The following is a 19,423-nucleotide window of genomic DNA, read 5'->3' on the forward strand; positions in this document are numbered from 1 at the left end:
AATATCTTAACTAAATCAGGTATTATTCCTAATGTACACACAGGAGGTTTGTGAATTACTATAGGTACTCATCTTTCTTTAAAATAGTAATGATTGTTTAATTATGGTTCTATCATCTCCTGTTGGTGTGTCTCCTCTGGGAATGATTCCATTTCAATTTTGGCAATTAGTATTTTTATTTGAATAGGAGTCAGTACCTAATGTTTTGCTGAAAATAAGAAACTCCCCTGACTCATCTAGAACATACATATTATTTTATTTTATTTTTTTATTACGTTCAGTTAGCCAACATATAGTACATCATTACTCTTTGATGTAGTGTTCAATGATTCATTAGTTGTGTATAACACCCAGTGCTCATCACAACACATGCCCTCCTTAATAGCCATCACCCAGCTACCCTATCCCTCTACCCCATCCCTTCTGTAACCCTCAGTTTGTTTCCAGGAAACATACATATTATTTTATAAAGCTGAAAACCCCCATTGATCACAACATATTTAGGGTGTACACAGTGACATAGTTTTTTTAACCTATGATAAGCTCAGCTACACTGTAGTTATGTCCTTCCTGCCACCTTCTGGTAATTGCATCTGTCTAATCTATGCATCCTTTATCTTCAGACTGGCCTAATGCAAAGAGGCAACTTCTTAGTGTTAGATATTTAACTTTATCAGCCAGCTGGTTATTCGGCTAGAACTAAGCTGCAGAAAGAGGATAAACTCTTGAGATATGGCTATGGTATGGAAGAGTTCAATTTATTCTTTCATTAAACAAGTATTTTAGCAAATTTTCTTTTTTTTAAGATTTCTTTGCAAAGATTACTTTTTTTAAAAGATTTTATCTATTTATTTGACAGAGAGAGCACAAGTAGGCAGAACAGCAGGCAGAGGGAGAAATTTTCTTTTTTTAAAGATTTTATTAATTTATTTGAGAGAGAGAGCATGAGCAGGGGGGAGAGGCAGAGGGAGAGAGAGAAGCAGGCTCCTCACTGAGCAAGAGCCTGATGTAGGGCTCGATCCCAGGACCCTGGGATCATGACTTGAGCCGAAGGCAGATGCTTAATTGACTGAACCCCCCAGGTGCCCTTAGCAAATTTTCATGCAAAGGTAAAAAGGTAGAAGATTCAACATTGTCAAGACATCAGTTCTTCCCAACTTGATCTATAGATTCAATACAATCCCAATCAAAATCCCAGCAAGTTATCTTATGTTATTTTGTGTGTTGACAAACCAATTCTAAAGTTTAGATGGAGAGGTAATAGAACCAAAATCACCAAAACAATATTAAAGGAGAGTGCTTGCTTTGGCAGCACATATACTAAAATCAGAATGATATGGAGAAGATTAGCATGACCCCTGTGCAAGGATGACACACAAATTTGTGAAGTGTCCCATATTATTACAGTACATTAAAGGATTATTCACCAAGGTTGGTTCAACATCTTCCAATCAATCAATGTGATACAATACATTAATAAAAGAAGAAGAACCATAGGATCCTCTCAGTAGATGCAGAAAAAACATTTGACAAAGTACAACATCCTTTCCTGATTAAAACTCTTCACAGTGTAGGGCTAGAGGGTACATACCTCAATATCATAAAAGCCATCTATGAAAAACCCACAGGCAATATCATTCTCAATGGGGAAAAACAGAGCTTTTCCCCTAAGGTCAGGAACATGGCAGGTATGTCCACTAACAGCACTGTTATTCAACATAGTACTAGAAGTCGTAGCCTCAGCAATCAGACAACAAAAAGAAATAAAAGGCATCCGAATCGGCAAAGAAGAAGTCAAACTCTCACTCTTTGCAGATGATATGATACTTTACGTGGAAAACCCAAAAGACTCCACCCCAAAACTGCTAGAACTCATACAGGAGTTCAGTAAAGTGGCAGGATATAAAATCAATGCACAGAAATCACTAGCATTTATATATAACAACAACAAGACAGAAGAAAGAGAAATTAAGGAATCAATCCCATTTACAACTGCACCCCAAACCATAAGATACCTAGGAATAAATCTAATCAAAGAGGCAAAGAATCTGTACTCAGAAAACAACAGAATACTCATGAAAGAAATTGAGGAAGACACAAAGAAATGGAAAAACGTTCATGCTCATGGATTCGAAGAACAAATATTGTGAAGATGTCAATGCTACCTAGAGCAATCTACACATTCAATGCAATGCCTATCAAAATACCATCAACTTTTTTCACAGAAATGGAACAAATAATCTTAAAATTTGTATGGAACTATAAAAGACCCTGAAAAGCCAGAGGAATGTTGAAAAAGAAAAGCAAAGCTGGTAGCATCACAACTCCAGACTTCAAACTGTATTACAAAGCTGTAATCATCAAGACGGTATGGTACTGGCACAAAAACAGACATATAGATCAATGGAACAGAACAGAGAGCCAGAAATGCACCCTCAGCTCTAAGGTCAACTAATCTTTGACAAAACAGGAAAGAGTGTCCAATGGAAAAAAGACAGTCTCTTCAACAAATGGTTTTGGGAAAATTGGACAGCCACATGCAGAAGAATTAAACTGGACAATTTCCTTACACCACACACAAAAATAGAGTCAAAACGGTTGAAAGACCTAAATGTGAGACAGGAACCCATCAAAATCCTTGAAGAGAACACAGGCAGCAACGTCTTCGACCTTAGCCACATCAACTTCTTCCTAGAAACATCGCCAAAGGCAAGGGAAGCAAGGGCAAAAATGAACTATTGGGACTTCAAACAGATAAAAAGCTTCTGCACAACAAAGGAAACAGTCAACAAAACCAAAAGACAATGGACAGAATAGGAGAAGATACTTGCAAATGACATCAGATAAAGGGCTAGTATCCAAAATCTATAAAGAACTTATCAGACTCAACACCCCAAGAACAAATAATCCAATCAAGAAATGGGCATAAGACATGAACAGACATTACTCCAAAGAAGACATCCAAATGGCCAACAGACACATGAAAAAGTGCTCAACATCGCTCGGCACCAGGGCAATCCAAATCAAAACCTCAATGAGATATCACCTCACACCAGTCAGAATGGCTAAAATTAACAAGTCAGGAAACGACAGATGTTGGCGGGGATGTGGAGAAAGGGGAACCCTCCTACACTGTTGGTGGGAATGCAAGGTGGTGCAGCTACTCTGGAAAACAGTATGGAGGTTCCTCAAAAAGGTGAAACTAGAGCTACCCTATGACCCAGCAATTGCACTACTGGGTATTTACCCCAAAGATACAAATGTAGGGATCTGAAAGGGCATGTGCACCCCACTGTTTATAGCAGCAATGTCCACAATAGCCAAACTATGGAAAGAGTCAAGATGTCAATCAACAGATGAATAGATAAAGATGTGGTATATATATATATACAATAGAATATTATGCAGCTATCAAAAACCAGAAAACTTGCCATTTGCAATGATGTGGATGGAACTAGAGGGTATTATGCTGAGTGAAATAAGTCAATCAGAGAAAGACAAGTATCATATGATCTCACTGACATGAGAAATTTGAGAAACAAAACAGAGGATCATAGAGGAAGGAAGGGAAAAATGAAACAAGATGAAACCAGAGAGGGAGACAAACCATAAGAGACTCTTAATCTCAGGAAACAAACTGAGGGTTGCTGGAGCGGGGGGTGGTGGGGGTAGGAGGGATGGGGTGGCTGGGTGATGGACATTGGGGAGAATATGTGCTATGGTGAGCACTGTGAATTGTGTAAGACTGATGAATCACAGACCTGGACCCCTGAAACAAATAATACATTATATGTTAATAAAAAAAAATGAGTCTCACCAAAATGAAAAAAAAAAAAAACTACAGCATAATATTAAAGGAGAATAACAAATACAGAGGACTGACACCACCTGACTTCAAGACTTACTATAATGCTATAGTAAACAAGACAGTGTGATACTAGCAAAAGAAAAACAGAATAATGGAACAGAATAGAGAGCCCAGAAATAGACCCCCTTAAGTATAGTCAGCTGATCTTTACAAAGGAGCAAAGGCAGTACAATGGAGCAAAGATCATCTTTTCAACAAATGTTGCTGGAACAACTGGATATCCACATGCAAAATATGACTTTAGACATGGACTTTACAGTCTTCATAAAATGGATCACAGACCTAAATGTAAAATGCAAAACTACAAAACTCCTAGAAAGTAACATAGGAGAAAACCCAGGTGACCTTGTGTACATACAACACCAAAGGCACAAAGGCACAATCCTGGAGAAAATAATTGATAAGCTGGATTTCATTAAAATAAAAGTTCCTGCTCTGAAAAACAGTATCAAGAGAATTAAAAGGAAAGTCATAGAATGGGAGAAAATATTTGCAAAAGATATATTTGATAAAGAACTAGTATCTAAAATATAAAAAGAACTCTTAAAATTCAACAACAAGAAAACAACCCAATTAAAAAAAGGGCAAAAGATAAAGAAGATATACAGATGGCAGATAAGCACATGAAAAGATGTTCAACATGTCATGTCATTAGGGAATTGCAAATCAAAACAAGAAAATATCACTACACATCTATTAGAATGGTTCAAATCCAGAACACTGGCAACACGAAGTGCTGGTGAGGAGTATGGAGCAACTGGAAATCTTATTCAATGCTAGTGGGAATGCAAAAATGCTACAGCTACTTTCAAAGACAGGTTGACAATTTCTTACAAAATTAAACATACTCATAGCATATGATTTCTTACAGAATTAAACATACTCATAGCATCTCCTTACAAATGACTTCAGGACTAGTCCAGTATCTTTATTATTCTTAGAATTTGTTTATTTATTTTTTTAAAGATTTTATTTATTTATTTGAGAGAGTGAGAATGGACAGAGAGCACATGAGAGGGGGGAGGGTCAGAGGGAGAAGCAGACCCCCTGCTGAGCAGGGAGCCCGATGTGGGACTCGATCCTGGGACTCCAGGATCATGACCTGAGCTGAAGGCAGTCACTTAACCAACTGAGCCACCCAGGAACCCTATTCTTAGAATTTACAACTGATATATTTGTGTGTGATTTTACTGATAATTTTTGTATAGTTTTAGGGATTAATATCCCATGAGTAGTAGTCCAGTAAAAGAAATTACTTATTTGTTGAACACCTACTACTTTCCAGATACTGGGCAGATATGTTTTACATATCTTTCACCTTCACAATAACGTATAGGTAACTGCTTTTCATGCCAAAAACCAAATCAAGAAAATGAAGTTAAGCAGTTACACTACTTGCCAATGATAATAAATGATGGTATTTGGATCCTAACATCTTCATCCACAGCACAGTGGTCATCTGCATTCTCCTCATCATTGGAAAATACATATAATAGTTCAACTCTGCCAAGGCATCTGTCAAGTTCTTTACATGAATTACCTCTTTTAATACTATCATAACACGCTGAGATGGTTAATATAATTATCCATGTAAGGGCATACTTTCAGAGAGATTGAGTATATTATTTTGTTATTGTGGTAAAATATGTACATCATAATACTTACCATTTTAACCATTTTTAAGTGTATAGTTCAGTGGCATTAAGTATACTCACATTGTTGTGTAATCATCACCACTATTGATCTCCAGATCTTTTTAATATTCCCAAACTGAAGTTACAGTGGTTTTTAATATTGGGAATATGATATGGTCCTCCTCCATTTATGGCCCACTAAATTTAAAATAATAATAATAATAATAAATGTGTTAATGTGAGCCACAAGGTTCTGCTTTGTCTAATTCCTGCTGGCTTATCACATGCTTTTCTGTGTCTAACATATGCATTTCTCAGAGTGGAACCTAAACGTTCCTTAGAGAAGTTGTCTCTCAATCCACAAGTGAAATCAGGTTTTCCTATTGCACTTTCATAGTTCCCTGTGCCTTTCTTTCATTACAAGTATTGCATTTTATGATTAAACAATGATCAGTGCATGATGCCCCCATTGGTCTATAAGCTTCAAAAGGGAAAGCTCCAGAAGCTACCACCTGCCTTTACACAGGAAATGCTCAATGAACACTTTTTAAATCCTTGAATGGATAAATGCCTTTAGAGTATAATTATTTCATTGACCTAAAAATAATAATTATGTACTATTGTACAACACCTGAAGGGATAAACTGAAGAGACTGAAAAGAGAAGGAAGAATATACCTGTTGCCCTGTTCTCTTTCCTCAATCACATTCTAACTGTACTGTCATATTTAACTGTCTTGGTAATTTCGTTTTGTTTTAAATCACTCATAGCATCCACTATCTTTGTCTTTTCCTCTTCACATTGTGGCTAAAATCCATTCAGTGAGGGTCCATCATCCCAATTACAAGTCTAGCCACTTCTCCTCAACCTTTGAAAAAAATCTCTCTAGTTTATTTGTAAATAAATTAGGCAAACAGATGGAAAGTGAATTTCCTAAAATAGCACATTGAACCCTTACAGATAATAACTTGAGAAGGGAATGTTCAATGCTTTAACTTTTTATAGCTCCATTCAAAATACTTTCAAGGATTTGAAATGACTGGCTCCATGAAGCAACTCATCTGCTGGTCCAGGGCTGCATACCTACTGGCATGCTATTGTGGGGTAAAGTGAGAGGCAGTGGGGGAGTGAGGCTTGTTCTTTGTCCTCAAGAGTGGGCATCTCTCACATTGTTCAACCTTGTTTTGCTTGTGGAGAGCCACCCAGCTGGCTAGACTCTTTACTCTGTTCTCTCAAGTCACAAAGTGCTCCTGTAGACATTATACCAAACCCTGAGAAAGTCCTGCTGTCTTCCCTAGCAATCAGGTAATAGAAATGTGCAAAGAATAATTGCTGGCAAAAGAACAAACAAACAAACACACACAAGCCTATTTGTTTATTTTTCACTTAAGCACATTTATTTAAATACCTAATCTTTAGTCTAGAGTAAATAATCACAAATTAAGATTGCAAACCATGAGCCAATTTATTCCTTGTTTCTTAGAAATCATGGGTGACTAATTTGTAACTTGAATTGTATTTTCAATATTGTCTTTTAACACTTAAAATATTGTTTTTTTAAATTTAAACTAATGTATCTATAGAGAGTCTTCTTTATAATGTGTAGGTTATTTTAACAGAGTCCTATGGAAAAGTAATAACTGATATTTTAGAATGTGGGTAATTTTTAAAATATGAATACATTAAGGAAATTAATAATGTGACCATAGTTACTTTCAAATATATAAAGTTTATAATAGGGAATAAGAACATTTAAATCATTATGAAATAAAATTAATCAGAATATAAATAAGGCTTAAATACATCACCATAAATTAGGACTAATGATTCTCAACCTTTTATGATCACAAACTCTTTCTGATAATCTAATGAAAGCTATAACATCTCCAAATAACGCAAACCCACACACAACATTTGATAGATACTATGTTAAGACCATGAAACTAGTTTTAAAGTTCTGTAAGGACAGGGCCCATGGCTCTGCTGTCTGTTGGTTTATCCCATTTATCAAGTGCTTTCCATGGAAACTGAAACATGGAAAACAGCCACTGAGTATTTGTTAAATACATGAATTCATCATTATTCTGGAAGCTTAGGCAAATACAGTACAAAATGAAGTAAAAACTCAGATTTTAAACAATTAGAAAAGAGGAAGCAAAACTATTATTTGTATACTATGGGATTATATACAATAGGAAAGAAAATGGATTTAAGTAAAATACTAGAATTAGGAGCAAAGTGGCTATACAGAAGATAAATATAAACCAAACAATGGTTTTCTTGTGTATTAACAATAAATACTTAGAAATAAGAAAAATAAAGTCCTTATGTACAATATCAAACACAATTATTTAGTAGTATTCTTAATAGATAGTGTGAAATTTTTTTAAAACTATAATTATTTACTGATATATCTAAAAGAAGCATTGAAAAATTGGAGAAATACAGCTTTTTCTTTGGTAAGAAGACTCAGTATTATTAATTTTTCCAAAGCAACATACTTGAAATCAAAATAGAAATGGGATCTCTCTAAACTTGACAGAATAGGTCTCAATTTCATTAGAGGATAAAAATGGATGAAAAGGATATTAAGAACATTTTGAAACAAATAATAGCTCATGCTAGCAACACTTTTACTACTAACTACTTTACATATATTTAATCCTCACAGTAAATCTCTGAGCCAAATGACATAAATATCTCAATTTTACAGATAGAAAAATTAAAAAACAAATATGTAAAGCAATTTACCCAAGGTCATATAGTTAGTTTGGATGTTAGGATTCATACCCAGGTAGTTCAGCTCTAGAGTTCATGTGCTTAAATACTGTGCCAAATTGTTTCTCAAGGCTAATAAAATGAGAAAAATCCTAGTAGATAGAAAACCATAAAATAAAGCTCCATAAATTAAAGTGTGATATTCTTCCAAGAATAAACATATTCAATAAAAGGTAACATTTCCTGGGCATTTACTATGTGTCATATACTTTATTTATTTATTTATGTATTTATTTATTTTCATTATATTATGTTAGTCACCATACAGTACATCATTATACCATACCCCTCATAATTATCCTGTGATACAGACTCTTTCTTTGTGTTCATTTTAGAGATGACATAACTGAGGCACATAGATTAAGCAATTTGCCCAAGATAAGGGTGTCATTACCTAGGGGAACTGAGATTTGAACCCAGGCTTACATTCATAATGTAATGCTTATATTTTCCATTTGTCAAAGTGCCAACAGATAAAGATATGATATTTGATATAATTAAGGACATAAGCAATTAGACAGTTGGAAAAATCAATAAATATTCTAATCTCACTTCATACATCAATATAAACTCAGATGAATTAAACTAATAGGAAAAGGAAAAACATTTACCAATCTCTGAATAAAAGAAAACACAAAGGATAATTTTTAAATTGCATATACTAAAAATTATTAATGAATTTCTAAAAGTCAAAATATAAACTGGGGAAAAGCTTCAAAAAGATTACAGACATAGTTATATGGAGCTCACAGCAACAGATGTGAAAAAATATTAAGATCACAATAGATAAATTGATAAAAGACATGATTAGATACATGAAAGAAAAAAATGAATGATTAAAAAATAAACCGAAAAATGCAAGTTTTAAGAAATGCTATGTATATTTTATTTAATCAAATTTTCACAGCATTAAAATTAATAATATTCATTGCTGGTATGGATGCAATGATTAATATTTTCTAATATCACTACAAGAAGCAGTAACCAAGACAATCTTTTGAGAAAATAATTTAGTAATATGCATGAAAGGTTTTTAAAAAGCTCAGACATTTTGATACAGTGATTCTCCATAAAAACTCTATTCTAATGAAATAATTGTATTTATTTAGATTATAATAAAGTAAAATGATAAAATATCAGGCAGGCCTTAAAATTATGCATCATAATAATCAGAATCATAATCACAAAAAAGTTTACTATTATGTAAAAAAGCAGGACTAAATACAATAGATTATGACCTCAAAAATGCAAGGTATACAAAAGATTCTCAACTGAATAGAAGGTAGGGAGAGGAAAGAGGGAAGAAAGTATTGGCAGTAAAACAATAAGACAAAGTTTTAGAAATACATCAAGGTTCACAATAAATTACAACAAATATACATGGATTAAACTAATTTATCTGCTAGAAGAAAGGGAATTTCAGAACTTAAACTTCAAAAGCTTTTAGCTAGCATTACTGAGTATCTAGAAGAAATAAAATTATGGGGCGCCTGGGTGACTCAGTTGTTAAGCGTCTGCCTGCAGCTCAGGTCATGGTCCCAGGGTCCCAGGGTCCTGGGATCGAGCCCCACGTCGGGCTCCCTGCTCCGTGGGAAGCCTGCTTCTCCCTCTCCCACTCCCACTGCTGTGTTCCCTCTCTCACTGTGTATGTGTCTCTCTCTCTGTCAAATAAATAAATAAATCTTTAAAAAAAAGAAATAAAATTATGAAATAATAATACCAAATGTGGTTATTTCTGTGTGGCATTATGGGTGATCTCTATTATCTTCTTTATATTTTCTACTATCCAAATTTTCCTGTGATTAAGGATACATTACTTTAATAGAAAATAAGGCAAAAATTAAGATAAGTTTATTTTTATGTTTATGTGCATTTCTTTTAAAAGTGATTATTTTGACAATATATCATTTTTTGCATACAATTTTATCCTTGCCCAAATAAATAACAGAATATGTGGAAGTCTCAGTGCAATATAAATAAAACTGTTTAAAATTAAGCTCTTTAAGTAAATCAATAAAAGATTCTCTCTGGATACAGATTTAATAGATTATTTCCTGTTTTCTACATCCAAACATGCTACCACTACACTTTTTTGTTGCAGGGTGGAAGATAACTTTGTAGGGGATTTCATCTTCAAACTGTGTTTTGTAGCAGCATCCATAAAGCCAGAATGTCTTTTTTAATATCAATCACTCCTATCTGTGGAGAATCCTTAAAAACATCTCTCTTATCCTGTGAATAAACAATGTGAATTGGGTCAGCAGGCAGTGGCAAAGGAAGAAAAGGAATATCAATTCTATAATCACTAGAATTCTCTTATTTGCTTTGGAACACTATGATGCCTGTGCTTTAAGTTTGGGGAAATGTATTTGCATTTTTACAGTCCTATGATTCCAGTAATACCTTTAATTGTCAGGATTTGGACTGAAAATGAACAGATACCATAACTATATCATCCTTATTTTCTCAAGACTCCAAATAATTAGCAAGTGAATCTAAGGAATACCTCTAACTTAAAAGAGCAGACTTCTCATTTGACGAGTCATTCTCTACCTTGAATGAAAATTAGAAATACCTGGGACTCATACCCATGTCCAGGTTGAAAACCCCAGTTATTCTGTCTTGAGCAATGATTAAAAATTGCTCAGGTGATGGTAACATATCACCTGAATTGAAAACCACTGCATTGTTAGTGTTCCCTATACTGTCTTTGTTTCCCTCACAGTATTGTAGCAAGTATGTAGTAAGTGATGTAGTACGTGATAACTACAGTTTCTGGAATAAATTAATAAAAGATGATCTTCAGGAATATCTTAAATATACTAATTTATACCTAGATTTGCTATAATGAGTCAAATGTAAAGTTTAAATAATGAAACCATACAAACCCAAAATGAAAAGTCAAAACCTTTAAAATGTATTTTACTATAAACTATGTTACTTATACTAAATAATGACTATGTTGAATTCAAAGCATTTTAAAAAGAAATTATATGTGTGTGTGTATTGGTATTTATATTTCCTTCAGAAGGGCGTGTATATCACATGGGCTTACTGAAGGTGGAATACTATTTTGAGCTCTAACATACCATGAAGTGTGGCACAGACCTTAAGGGTGAGCAACAGGTGAAAAAAGTCCACATAAGATTGTGTCCTCTGAAAGGACTAATCCCTATGGTCCTAGAAGAGAGAATAATCACTCAGTTTTCTGTGTTGCACATTACAGACAGTATATAAAGAATTATCCGGGAGAGTGAATCTGAAAGCAAAAAATATCTAGGACATATACCATTTATTTTCACTCTTCACAGCTTTATAATTGTCTACTTTTATTATTGTCAATGACATGTTTCTTCTTGTGTTTTACAGTCCTTTTTTTTAAGTTTTATTTATTTATTTGAGAGAGAGAAAGCACAGAGGGAGAGGGAGAGAGAGAAGTAGAGTCCCTGCTGAGCAGGGAGTCCAATGTGGGGCTCGATCCCAGGACCCTGAGATCATGACCTGAGCGGAAGACAGATGCTTAACAGACTAAGCCACCCAGGCACCCCCTGTGTAACAGTCTTTGAATCAAATTAAGAAAAGGCACAAATATACTGATGAGATTTATTTAACCCATATGTCTAAATAATCAGAATGAAACACTAATAAAATTTGAAGTATATCAAAATGCTTGCTAGTTCAACTTGTTCTGTAAATATCTGTATGCCTACTTGCCTGATACTTACTTAGCTCTTTTGTTGACTTATCCAATCATAATCAAGGTTAATTCTTGGAAAATTGAGAAGTGATCCATATTTATCTTAGGTTATTTTTGCTCCATTTCTATGTATCTTTCTTGTCCCCGTGCCCTTTCTCTCTGACAACCTGATGCCCATTGTAATAAGGCTCCTATCTCCTAACTTTCTCCTCCCCACAAAAAAATTATTTTCTAATCATTCACAGTAAGTTATAAATGCCATAAAAATCATTTCACAGAGCAGTGTGAAGAAGAAGGGGCAAGAATGATCCCTAGACTGGCCAAAACCCACCTGCTGCTGTATCCACTCCCCACCCCATCCAGTGCTATTGCCACCATGCCCAAGAGAGAGCCTGAAGGGGGTGCTAAAGGAGATAAAGCCAAGGTGAAGAATGAGCCACAGAGAAGATCTGCAAGGTTATCGGCTAAACCTGTTCCTCCAAAGCCAGAGCCCAAGCCTAAAAAGGCCCCTGCAAAGAATGGAGAGAAGATACCCAAAGGGAAAAGGAAAAAGGGGAAAGCTGATGCTGGCAAAGGTGGGAATAACCCTGCAGAAAACAGAGATGTCAAAACAGACCAAGCACAGAAAGCTGAAAGTGCTGGAGATGCCAAGTGAAGTGTGTGCATTTTTTATAACTGTGTACTTCTGGGGACTGTACACTTTGAAATACTATTTTTTTTTAATTAAGTTTTATAAAAATGCAGAATTTTGTGGTTTTTTTTAAGCTATGTTATTAGCACACAGAACACTTCATTGTTTTGGGAGGACATATGTCACTAATAGAACAGATTGATTCAAAGCTAGATTGATACAAGGGAAAAACACCTTTCCCTTCCAGTTTTGAGAAATTTCCTCTTGGTTCCTAGGAGGATGGATTCCTTGATGTGGACACGCATTAGCTACCTTGGCATGAACACTTTGGTGGTGTGGAAAAACTAAAATTCATTTTTCATGTCCTCTTCTGTCTTCAACATAGACTTGACTCCCTTAAACCCAGAGACCTGTTGGAGCCTGAACCCAATAAATGGTTCCCAGTATATCAGGCAATCTGGACTTTACAGTGTCACCATTGAGATGGCGTCCCTCAAAAGAGTTCCTTTCTTAGCTTGTGGATATTCAGATTGATAATTCTGCCATTTTCATTTCATTTCTTGAAGGTCAGGGTCAGCTTGTGAAAAGTTGTTAAACAACATGCTAAGTGTGAACTGTCAACCCTCATTCTAAACTTTTCCCCATTCAGAGCACCACATGAAGACTTCATTGGGTTTTACAGTGGCTTTCTAATGTTGGTAGTCCACTGAAGAGGGAGTTTGGAAGTTGTTGTATATTGTTGACAATTGTCTGCCCATGTACTGCCTAAAATACCATGATTGTGTATGAAAAGGATCTTTAATAAAGCTGGATATAGTTTGGCTTGGAAAAAAAATCATTTTACATACCCAAAAATAAATCACATTGTGCAAAGGAGGCAAATGGTCTAAACTGAATATATGGAACACAAGCCAATTTTTCCCCAGCTACAAATGCCTGAAATGTGAAATTAGGTTTATCAAATTTTCTTTCTTTTTTTAAGATTTTATTTATTTATTTGAGAGAGAGAGAATGAGAGAGAGAGAGCACGAGAGGGAAGAGGGTCAGAGGGAGAAGCAGACTCCCTGCCGAGCAGGGAGCCCAATGTGGGACTCGATCCCGGGACTCCAGGATCATGACCTGAGCCGAAGGCAGTCACTTAACCAACTGAGCCACCCAGGCGCCCCATCAAATTTTCTTTCTAATCAGACTCCATTAATCAGAATTCAAATTGGACAAAATTTGGACAAAATGATATACAATAATCACATACTCAAGATCTATATGAATGAGTGTGGTAATATTTTATACACAATGCTACCAAACTAGTAACTGTGAAAATCTTAAGTTATCTATTTTTGATTTCCTGATTATTCTTAAAAAGTAATGACCCATTTTTGTAAGAAAATGGCTATAGCTGTGGTTTATAAAACAGAGGTCCCACAGGGTGTTTAAAATTTTTTTAAGTGAAATGTAACCACATTATTTCTCAGACTTAAGTACTTATTAAACTGATCTCTTAGGTATTTATTTTGGTATAGGGGTGCCATGAATAAAAATGACTGGGATATTAAGGGTGATGTAATTTGAAAAAGTTTGGGAACCTCTGGGCCACAGTATAACTCTAAATCACGTGTAACCATGAAAATACCTTGAACTGGAACAGCTAATGGATCACCAAGCTCATCATCATCATCACCACTAACAATAGCTAATTAATCAACAAGTTCTACCAAGTTAACCTTGAAAAATTTTGCACTCTTTCTATTTCAATTTATATAGATCAAATTCATACAATTTATAGCAATAGTATTTGGTCTTCCTGTCACCAGGCTTTCTTTCTTCCAATCCATTTTACATACTGCTATCATATAACAACCTTAAATAAATGTTTGGATTGATTTCAGCCTCCAAAATCCACATTGCACTCGGTGTACTCTGTCTGTTTCTGTCTCTCTTTCTCAACCCATAATACAAAAAAAAAATTTCCTCTGGGAAACAACCCTTCCTCAATTCTTATTTATGTGGATATGGGGAATAATACACAGGTTCTATGCCCAGCCAGCCATAATATTAAATTACTGAATTATTTTATCCATAGGAGTTATGGTTTAGGGATAGGCTTGTGATCCACACCTGGTAAATCTGTATAATTCTATTCCTTTAGCCATAGTAATTGGCTCAGAGATGAGTTTGTGACTAGAAGTTTCAAGCATAAAATATAGCAACTTTATTCAGAAGTCAACAGAAATTTGTCTCTTTTTTTCTGGACTTAAGCCTAGGAGGATGTAAACCTACAACTGATGGAGAGTAACATATGGAAGCTAGGATTAAAACAGAGTTCAGAGAAAGATAAAAACCAATTCCTTATTATATCATCTGTACCTCCAGGATATTCTCAAAGCCCTCTTTACTAAACTTTTCAGTGATATGTATTGGTACAAATCCTTTCTTTCTTCAGTTAGCTATAGTTTGGTTATCCGAAAATGATCAGCAAAGGAGTATTAAGTGATGCACAATCTTTCACTATGCCATTTACTTGCTTAAGAGTAAATTCTTTTTTGCCCAGAACACCAATTGCAAATATCCTGGCTAATGACTAAAATCTGTCTTTTCTAAAACTTTCACTTCTATATCATTTAAACAAAAATCTGTTTGTACCCTACACTCCAGCCAAGCGATTTACCACTACTAAAAACATGGCTTTGCTTTACTTAGTAAATTTATTTGTATCCACTTAGGAAGGAAGGAAGAAATCTATCTATCCATAAGAACTCAGCAGAAGAGAATCCTCTTCCTAAAAAAACTTCCTAATCATGGAACTCACAATGATCTTTCAACCTCTAATATCTAATTTATTCTAGATTTCTTGATTAGCCAACAAAGAGTTACTGAATGAATACATATTCTTAGTATGTATCTACTAAATAATTAGCCTTTTCTTTATTGATATTCTGTATTTCTCTATTGATAGTATTTTGTTTATATTTATCACCCCAAGCAAATTGCTCCCAAAAAAGAACACTTTGTATTCTAATACTCTGTATTCCTTAGAGCAATCAGCACCAAACTGCTTGAACCACAAGTATTATTACAGATATTTTTACAATTTATATTTAGTTTACTCAATAATGTTAATTATTTTCAGATAGCATACAATTATCACTAAGAACTATTTGCTTCTAAAGAGTTAACTATTTTTTCTTGTCACAGACCTGTAAATGTACAACAACCTATAAACAAACTATGAAATAAAACTGTACTCAAGCTAAAAGTCAGAATATATGTAGGATTGATTATAGTGAAAAACTTACATAACTCTATGATCTTCTTTTCCTCTCTTATTACAGAAGACCGTATTTTACTTCTATACATAGGAAATCAAGAACAAGACTGAGAGGATTTTCTTATTCCAGTCTTCAGTTAATTTTTCAATTTCCTTCCTTGTTTCTTGACACATATGTCTTGCTATTTTGTGGTGATAACATTAGTCCCTTCTTCAATCCTAATCTTCTCACTTCTTTCCTGATTTTCCTCCTATTGTTCCTAATCTCAACCACTTGATTCATTTTGTATAACATGTAAGAAAGGACAGAGAAAAAGACCACTCTGGGTGCAGTTTAAAATGCTCCAATTAATTTCTTCTTGGGAATCCCATGTCTTGTATTTCTTCAAGCAGCAAGATCTTTGTGGTTTTCTGAGATTTTTTTGTTTTTTACTAAGCTAAGAGATTCTAAGAGAACATATAAATAAAGAAAGAAATGGACTTTACTTTTTTTGTAGGAGGGCTATAAGAAAATCTTCTGAGTAGTAGTAGCAAATAAAATACTGATTAGATGATTACTCTTCCTAAAGAGAGGTTCATGAATATTCTATAAGGAAAGGACAAACTGTGTTGTGTATAGTAGTTGATAAATGACTTAATATATGTAGTTAACATCATCATAATGCTCCAAAATCTCAACTTGAAGAACCATGACATTGATTTAGCTTTTGTACATGAGCCACCTCCGAGGCACAGCTTAGTTACTAATCAATCTCTTAATAAACCAAGGCAGGGAGATCTGACCTCACTGCTCTTCAAATTCCGCAGTCATGTTGATTTTCTTTTCATAATATTATTAATTTTAAATGGAATTCAGAAATTAATCCAAAACATCTCATGAGAAGCTAAGTAGCATAAGCAAGTCTAATTAACACATAGAAAGTACATTAAGCATGTCAACTTCCTGAAGATTAAGATGATCTCTTCCTTAGAAAAGAAACATTTTCAAATACGTCTAGGTTCCTTACTTTGATTCGTTCACACACAAAAAAAATTCTAGCGTAAAAATCATATTCTATGAAAATTTATTTAAACAATTGCTGCAAGATGTTATGGTTGTATTTGTTAATTAATCATGAGTCTATTTAATTGACCATACATACCATTTTGGGTTAGCATAGAAAGGTTACTGAATGCACAGTAGCAATTGCAAAAAAACCTCAAGGTATAGACTTTAAAAGTTGATGTAGAAAATGCTTACTAAATATCCCTGATTAGAGGAGGTGAGGGGACCCTAAGTTTGTCTTATCACTCAAATATAGCTAAATAGTTATCAAATCAATGGTCTGACGATCCCCTGGGTCACAAGAAGAACGGGTGGTGTTTAAATGCTGCACTGTTCCCAGGGATAGGAGCATGGAAGCTGGATGGGAACAGTGAGCCTAGGTGCCAGCTTTCTGCTCTATATTGCCATAAGGGCCACTGTGCAGTCGTGCAACTGCTTTGCTGGGAGGGGTTCAACAAATGGCAGAAACATGGTGAGATACTCCCTGGTAGGAAAGGTGGGGGTCCATGCTATAGGAGTCCCTAAAATTTGGAGTTTTGAAACTCAGTCATGTGCCTGAGATAAAAAAAGCTGGAACACAGGCAGGGTGAATACAGGGTTCCGACAGAAACCAGGGAGACAACAGTGATTGATTGCTCTTCTGTAAGGGTTCACTGAAGGATGGAGGGTACAAGTTTTCAGCTCCAGGGTAGAGAGCAGGGTGCTGCCATATTCATTCCACCCATCAGTGTTGAAAGCTTTCAAAGAGCAATCTAGTGGAGTCCAGAGCTGCTTAGACCAAAACTGCCTCCCTGTGCACTGGAGGTGCATTTCCACTAGGGCAAGTCCACCTGAGAATCAGTGCAACAGGTCCTTCCCCAAGAAGACCAGCACAGACAACACACTCACACCAAGTTTATTGATCATAGGGGGCTACAAAGCTTCAGCTCTAGGGGAAAATAGTATCTAGCCTCCTTTGTACTTTTATTCTTTATTTTTTATTATTTTTTCATTTCATTTCTCTTTTTTCAATTTTTTAAAATTTTTATATATGCTTTAATTTTTATTTTTGTTTCCTTTCATCGTATTTTATTTTATATATATGTGTGTATATATATATATTTTTTTCTTTCCTTCTTATTTTGGGATCTAGTTTCTTTTAATAAGCAGACCACAACACACCCAGGATCTAGTGTTTTGTTGTTGCTGTTTTTGTTGTTGTTGTTGTTATTGTGTTTTTTTGTTTGCTTTTTTTCTTTTTCTTTCTTCTTTCTTTTCTGGACAAAATGACAAGATGGAGAAATTCACCCCAAAAGAAAAAGCAGGAGGCAGTACTCACAGCCAGGGATTTAATCAATACAGATATAAGTAAGATGTCCGAACTAGAATTTAAAACAACGATTATAAAGACCCTAGCTGGTCTTGAAAAAGCTAGAACCTCTAGAGAATCCTTTACTGTAGAGATAAAATAACTAAAAATCTAGTCAGACCAAAATTAAAAATGCTATAAGCAAGATGCAGAACCACGTAGAGGCCATAAAAATGAGGATGGACAAAACTGAGGATTATGTAAAATAATGAAGCTGAAAAGAAGAAGGAAAGAAAATTAATAGATCACAAAGGTAGACTTAGGGAAATCTGCGATTCCATATAATGAAATAATATCTGAATCATAGGAGTCCCAGAAGAAGAGCAAAAAAGGGGGCAGAAGGTTTATTTTAACAAAGAATAGCCGAGAACTACCCTAATCTGGGGAAGGAAACAGGCATTCAAGTCCAAAGGCAGAGAGAACTCCCCTCAAAATCAACAAAAACAGCTCATCATCAAGACATATCATAGTGAAACTTGCAGAATACCAAGATAAAGAGAGAATTCTGAAAGTAGCTCATGACAAAAGGTACTTAACCTGCAAGGGTAAACACATAAAGCTGGCAGCAGACCTGTTCACAGAGACTTGGCAGGCCAGGAGAGGCATGATACATTCAACATGCTAAATGGGAAAAATATGCAGGCAAGAATACTTTATCCAGCAAGGCTGTCATTCAGAATAGAAGGAGAGATAAAGAGTTTCCAAGACAAACAAAAGCTAAAGTAGTTCATGAACACTAAACCAGCCATGCAAGAAACATCAAAGGGGAACCTTTGAGGAGAAAAAGAGACGAAAAGTAACAAGGACTAGAAAGAAAGAGAGACAATACAGAGAAATAGTGACTTCATAGGTAATGCAATGCCACTAAATTCATATCCTTCAATAATTACTCGGAATGCAAATGGACTAAATGCTCCAATCAAAAGACATAAGATATCAGAATGGATAAAAAAAGAAGACCCACTGATATTCTGTCTACAAGAGACTCATTTTATACCCAAAGATACCTCCAGGCTGAAAATACGGGGTGAAGAAACATCTGTCATGCTAATGGACATCAAAAGAAAGCTGGAGTAGCCATCTTTATATCAAACTAGATTTAAAACAGACACTATAATAAGAGAATAAGGAGGAACTATATCATAATAAAGGATCTA

At 34.9% G+C, this 19,423-nt stretch overlaps 2 protein-coding genes and 1 non-coding gene across 6 annotated transcripts in view; 2 read left to right on the top strand and 1 right to left on the bottom strand.

Annotated features, from left to right (window-relative positions):
• The window catches only part of CNTN1 (contactin 1), a 381,883-nt gene that overhangs the window by 196,148 nt on the left and 166,312 nt on the right, over positions 1-19,423 (bottom strand). The window lies entirely within an intron of this gene.
• LOC113923204 lies at positions 1,297-1,403 on the top strand. The gene has a single exon (XR_003520211.1). It is a non-coding gene; the product is annotated as a U6 spliceosomal RNA (small nuclear RNA).
• Positions 12,348-12,632, top strand: LOC113921895 (non-histone chromosomal protein HMG-17-like). Its single transcript, XM_035729252.1, has one exon. It carries the CDS (start codon positions 12,354-12,356, stop codon positions 12,630-12,632), a length of 279 nt encoding a protein of 92 aa, XP_035585145.1. The 5' UTR covers positions 12,348-12,353.

Source organism: Zalophus californianus, chromosome 9 (genome assembly GCF_009762305.2).
Source record: "Zalophus californianus isolate mZalCal1 chromosome 9, mZalCal1.pri.v2, whole genome shotgun sequence".
Taxonomy (NCBI): domain Eukaryota; kingdom Metazoa; phylum Chordata; class Mammalia; order Carnivora; family Otariidae; genus Zalophus; species Zalophus californianus.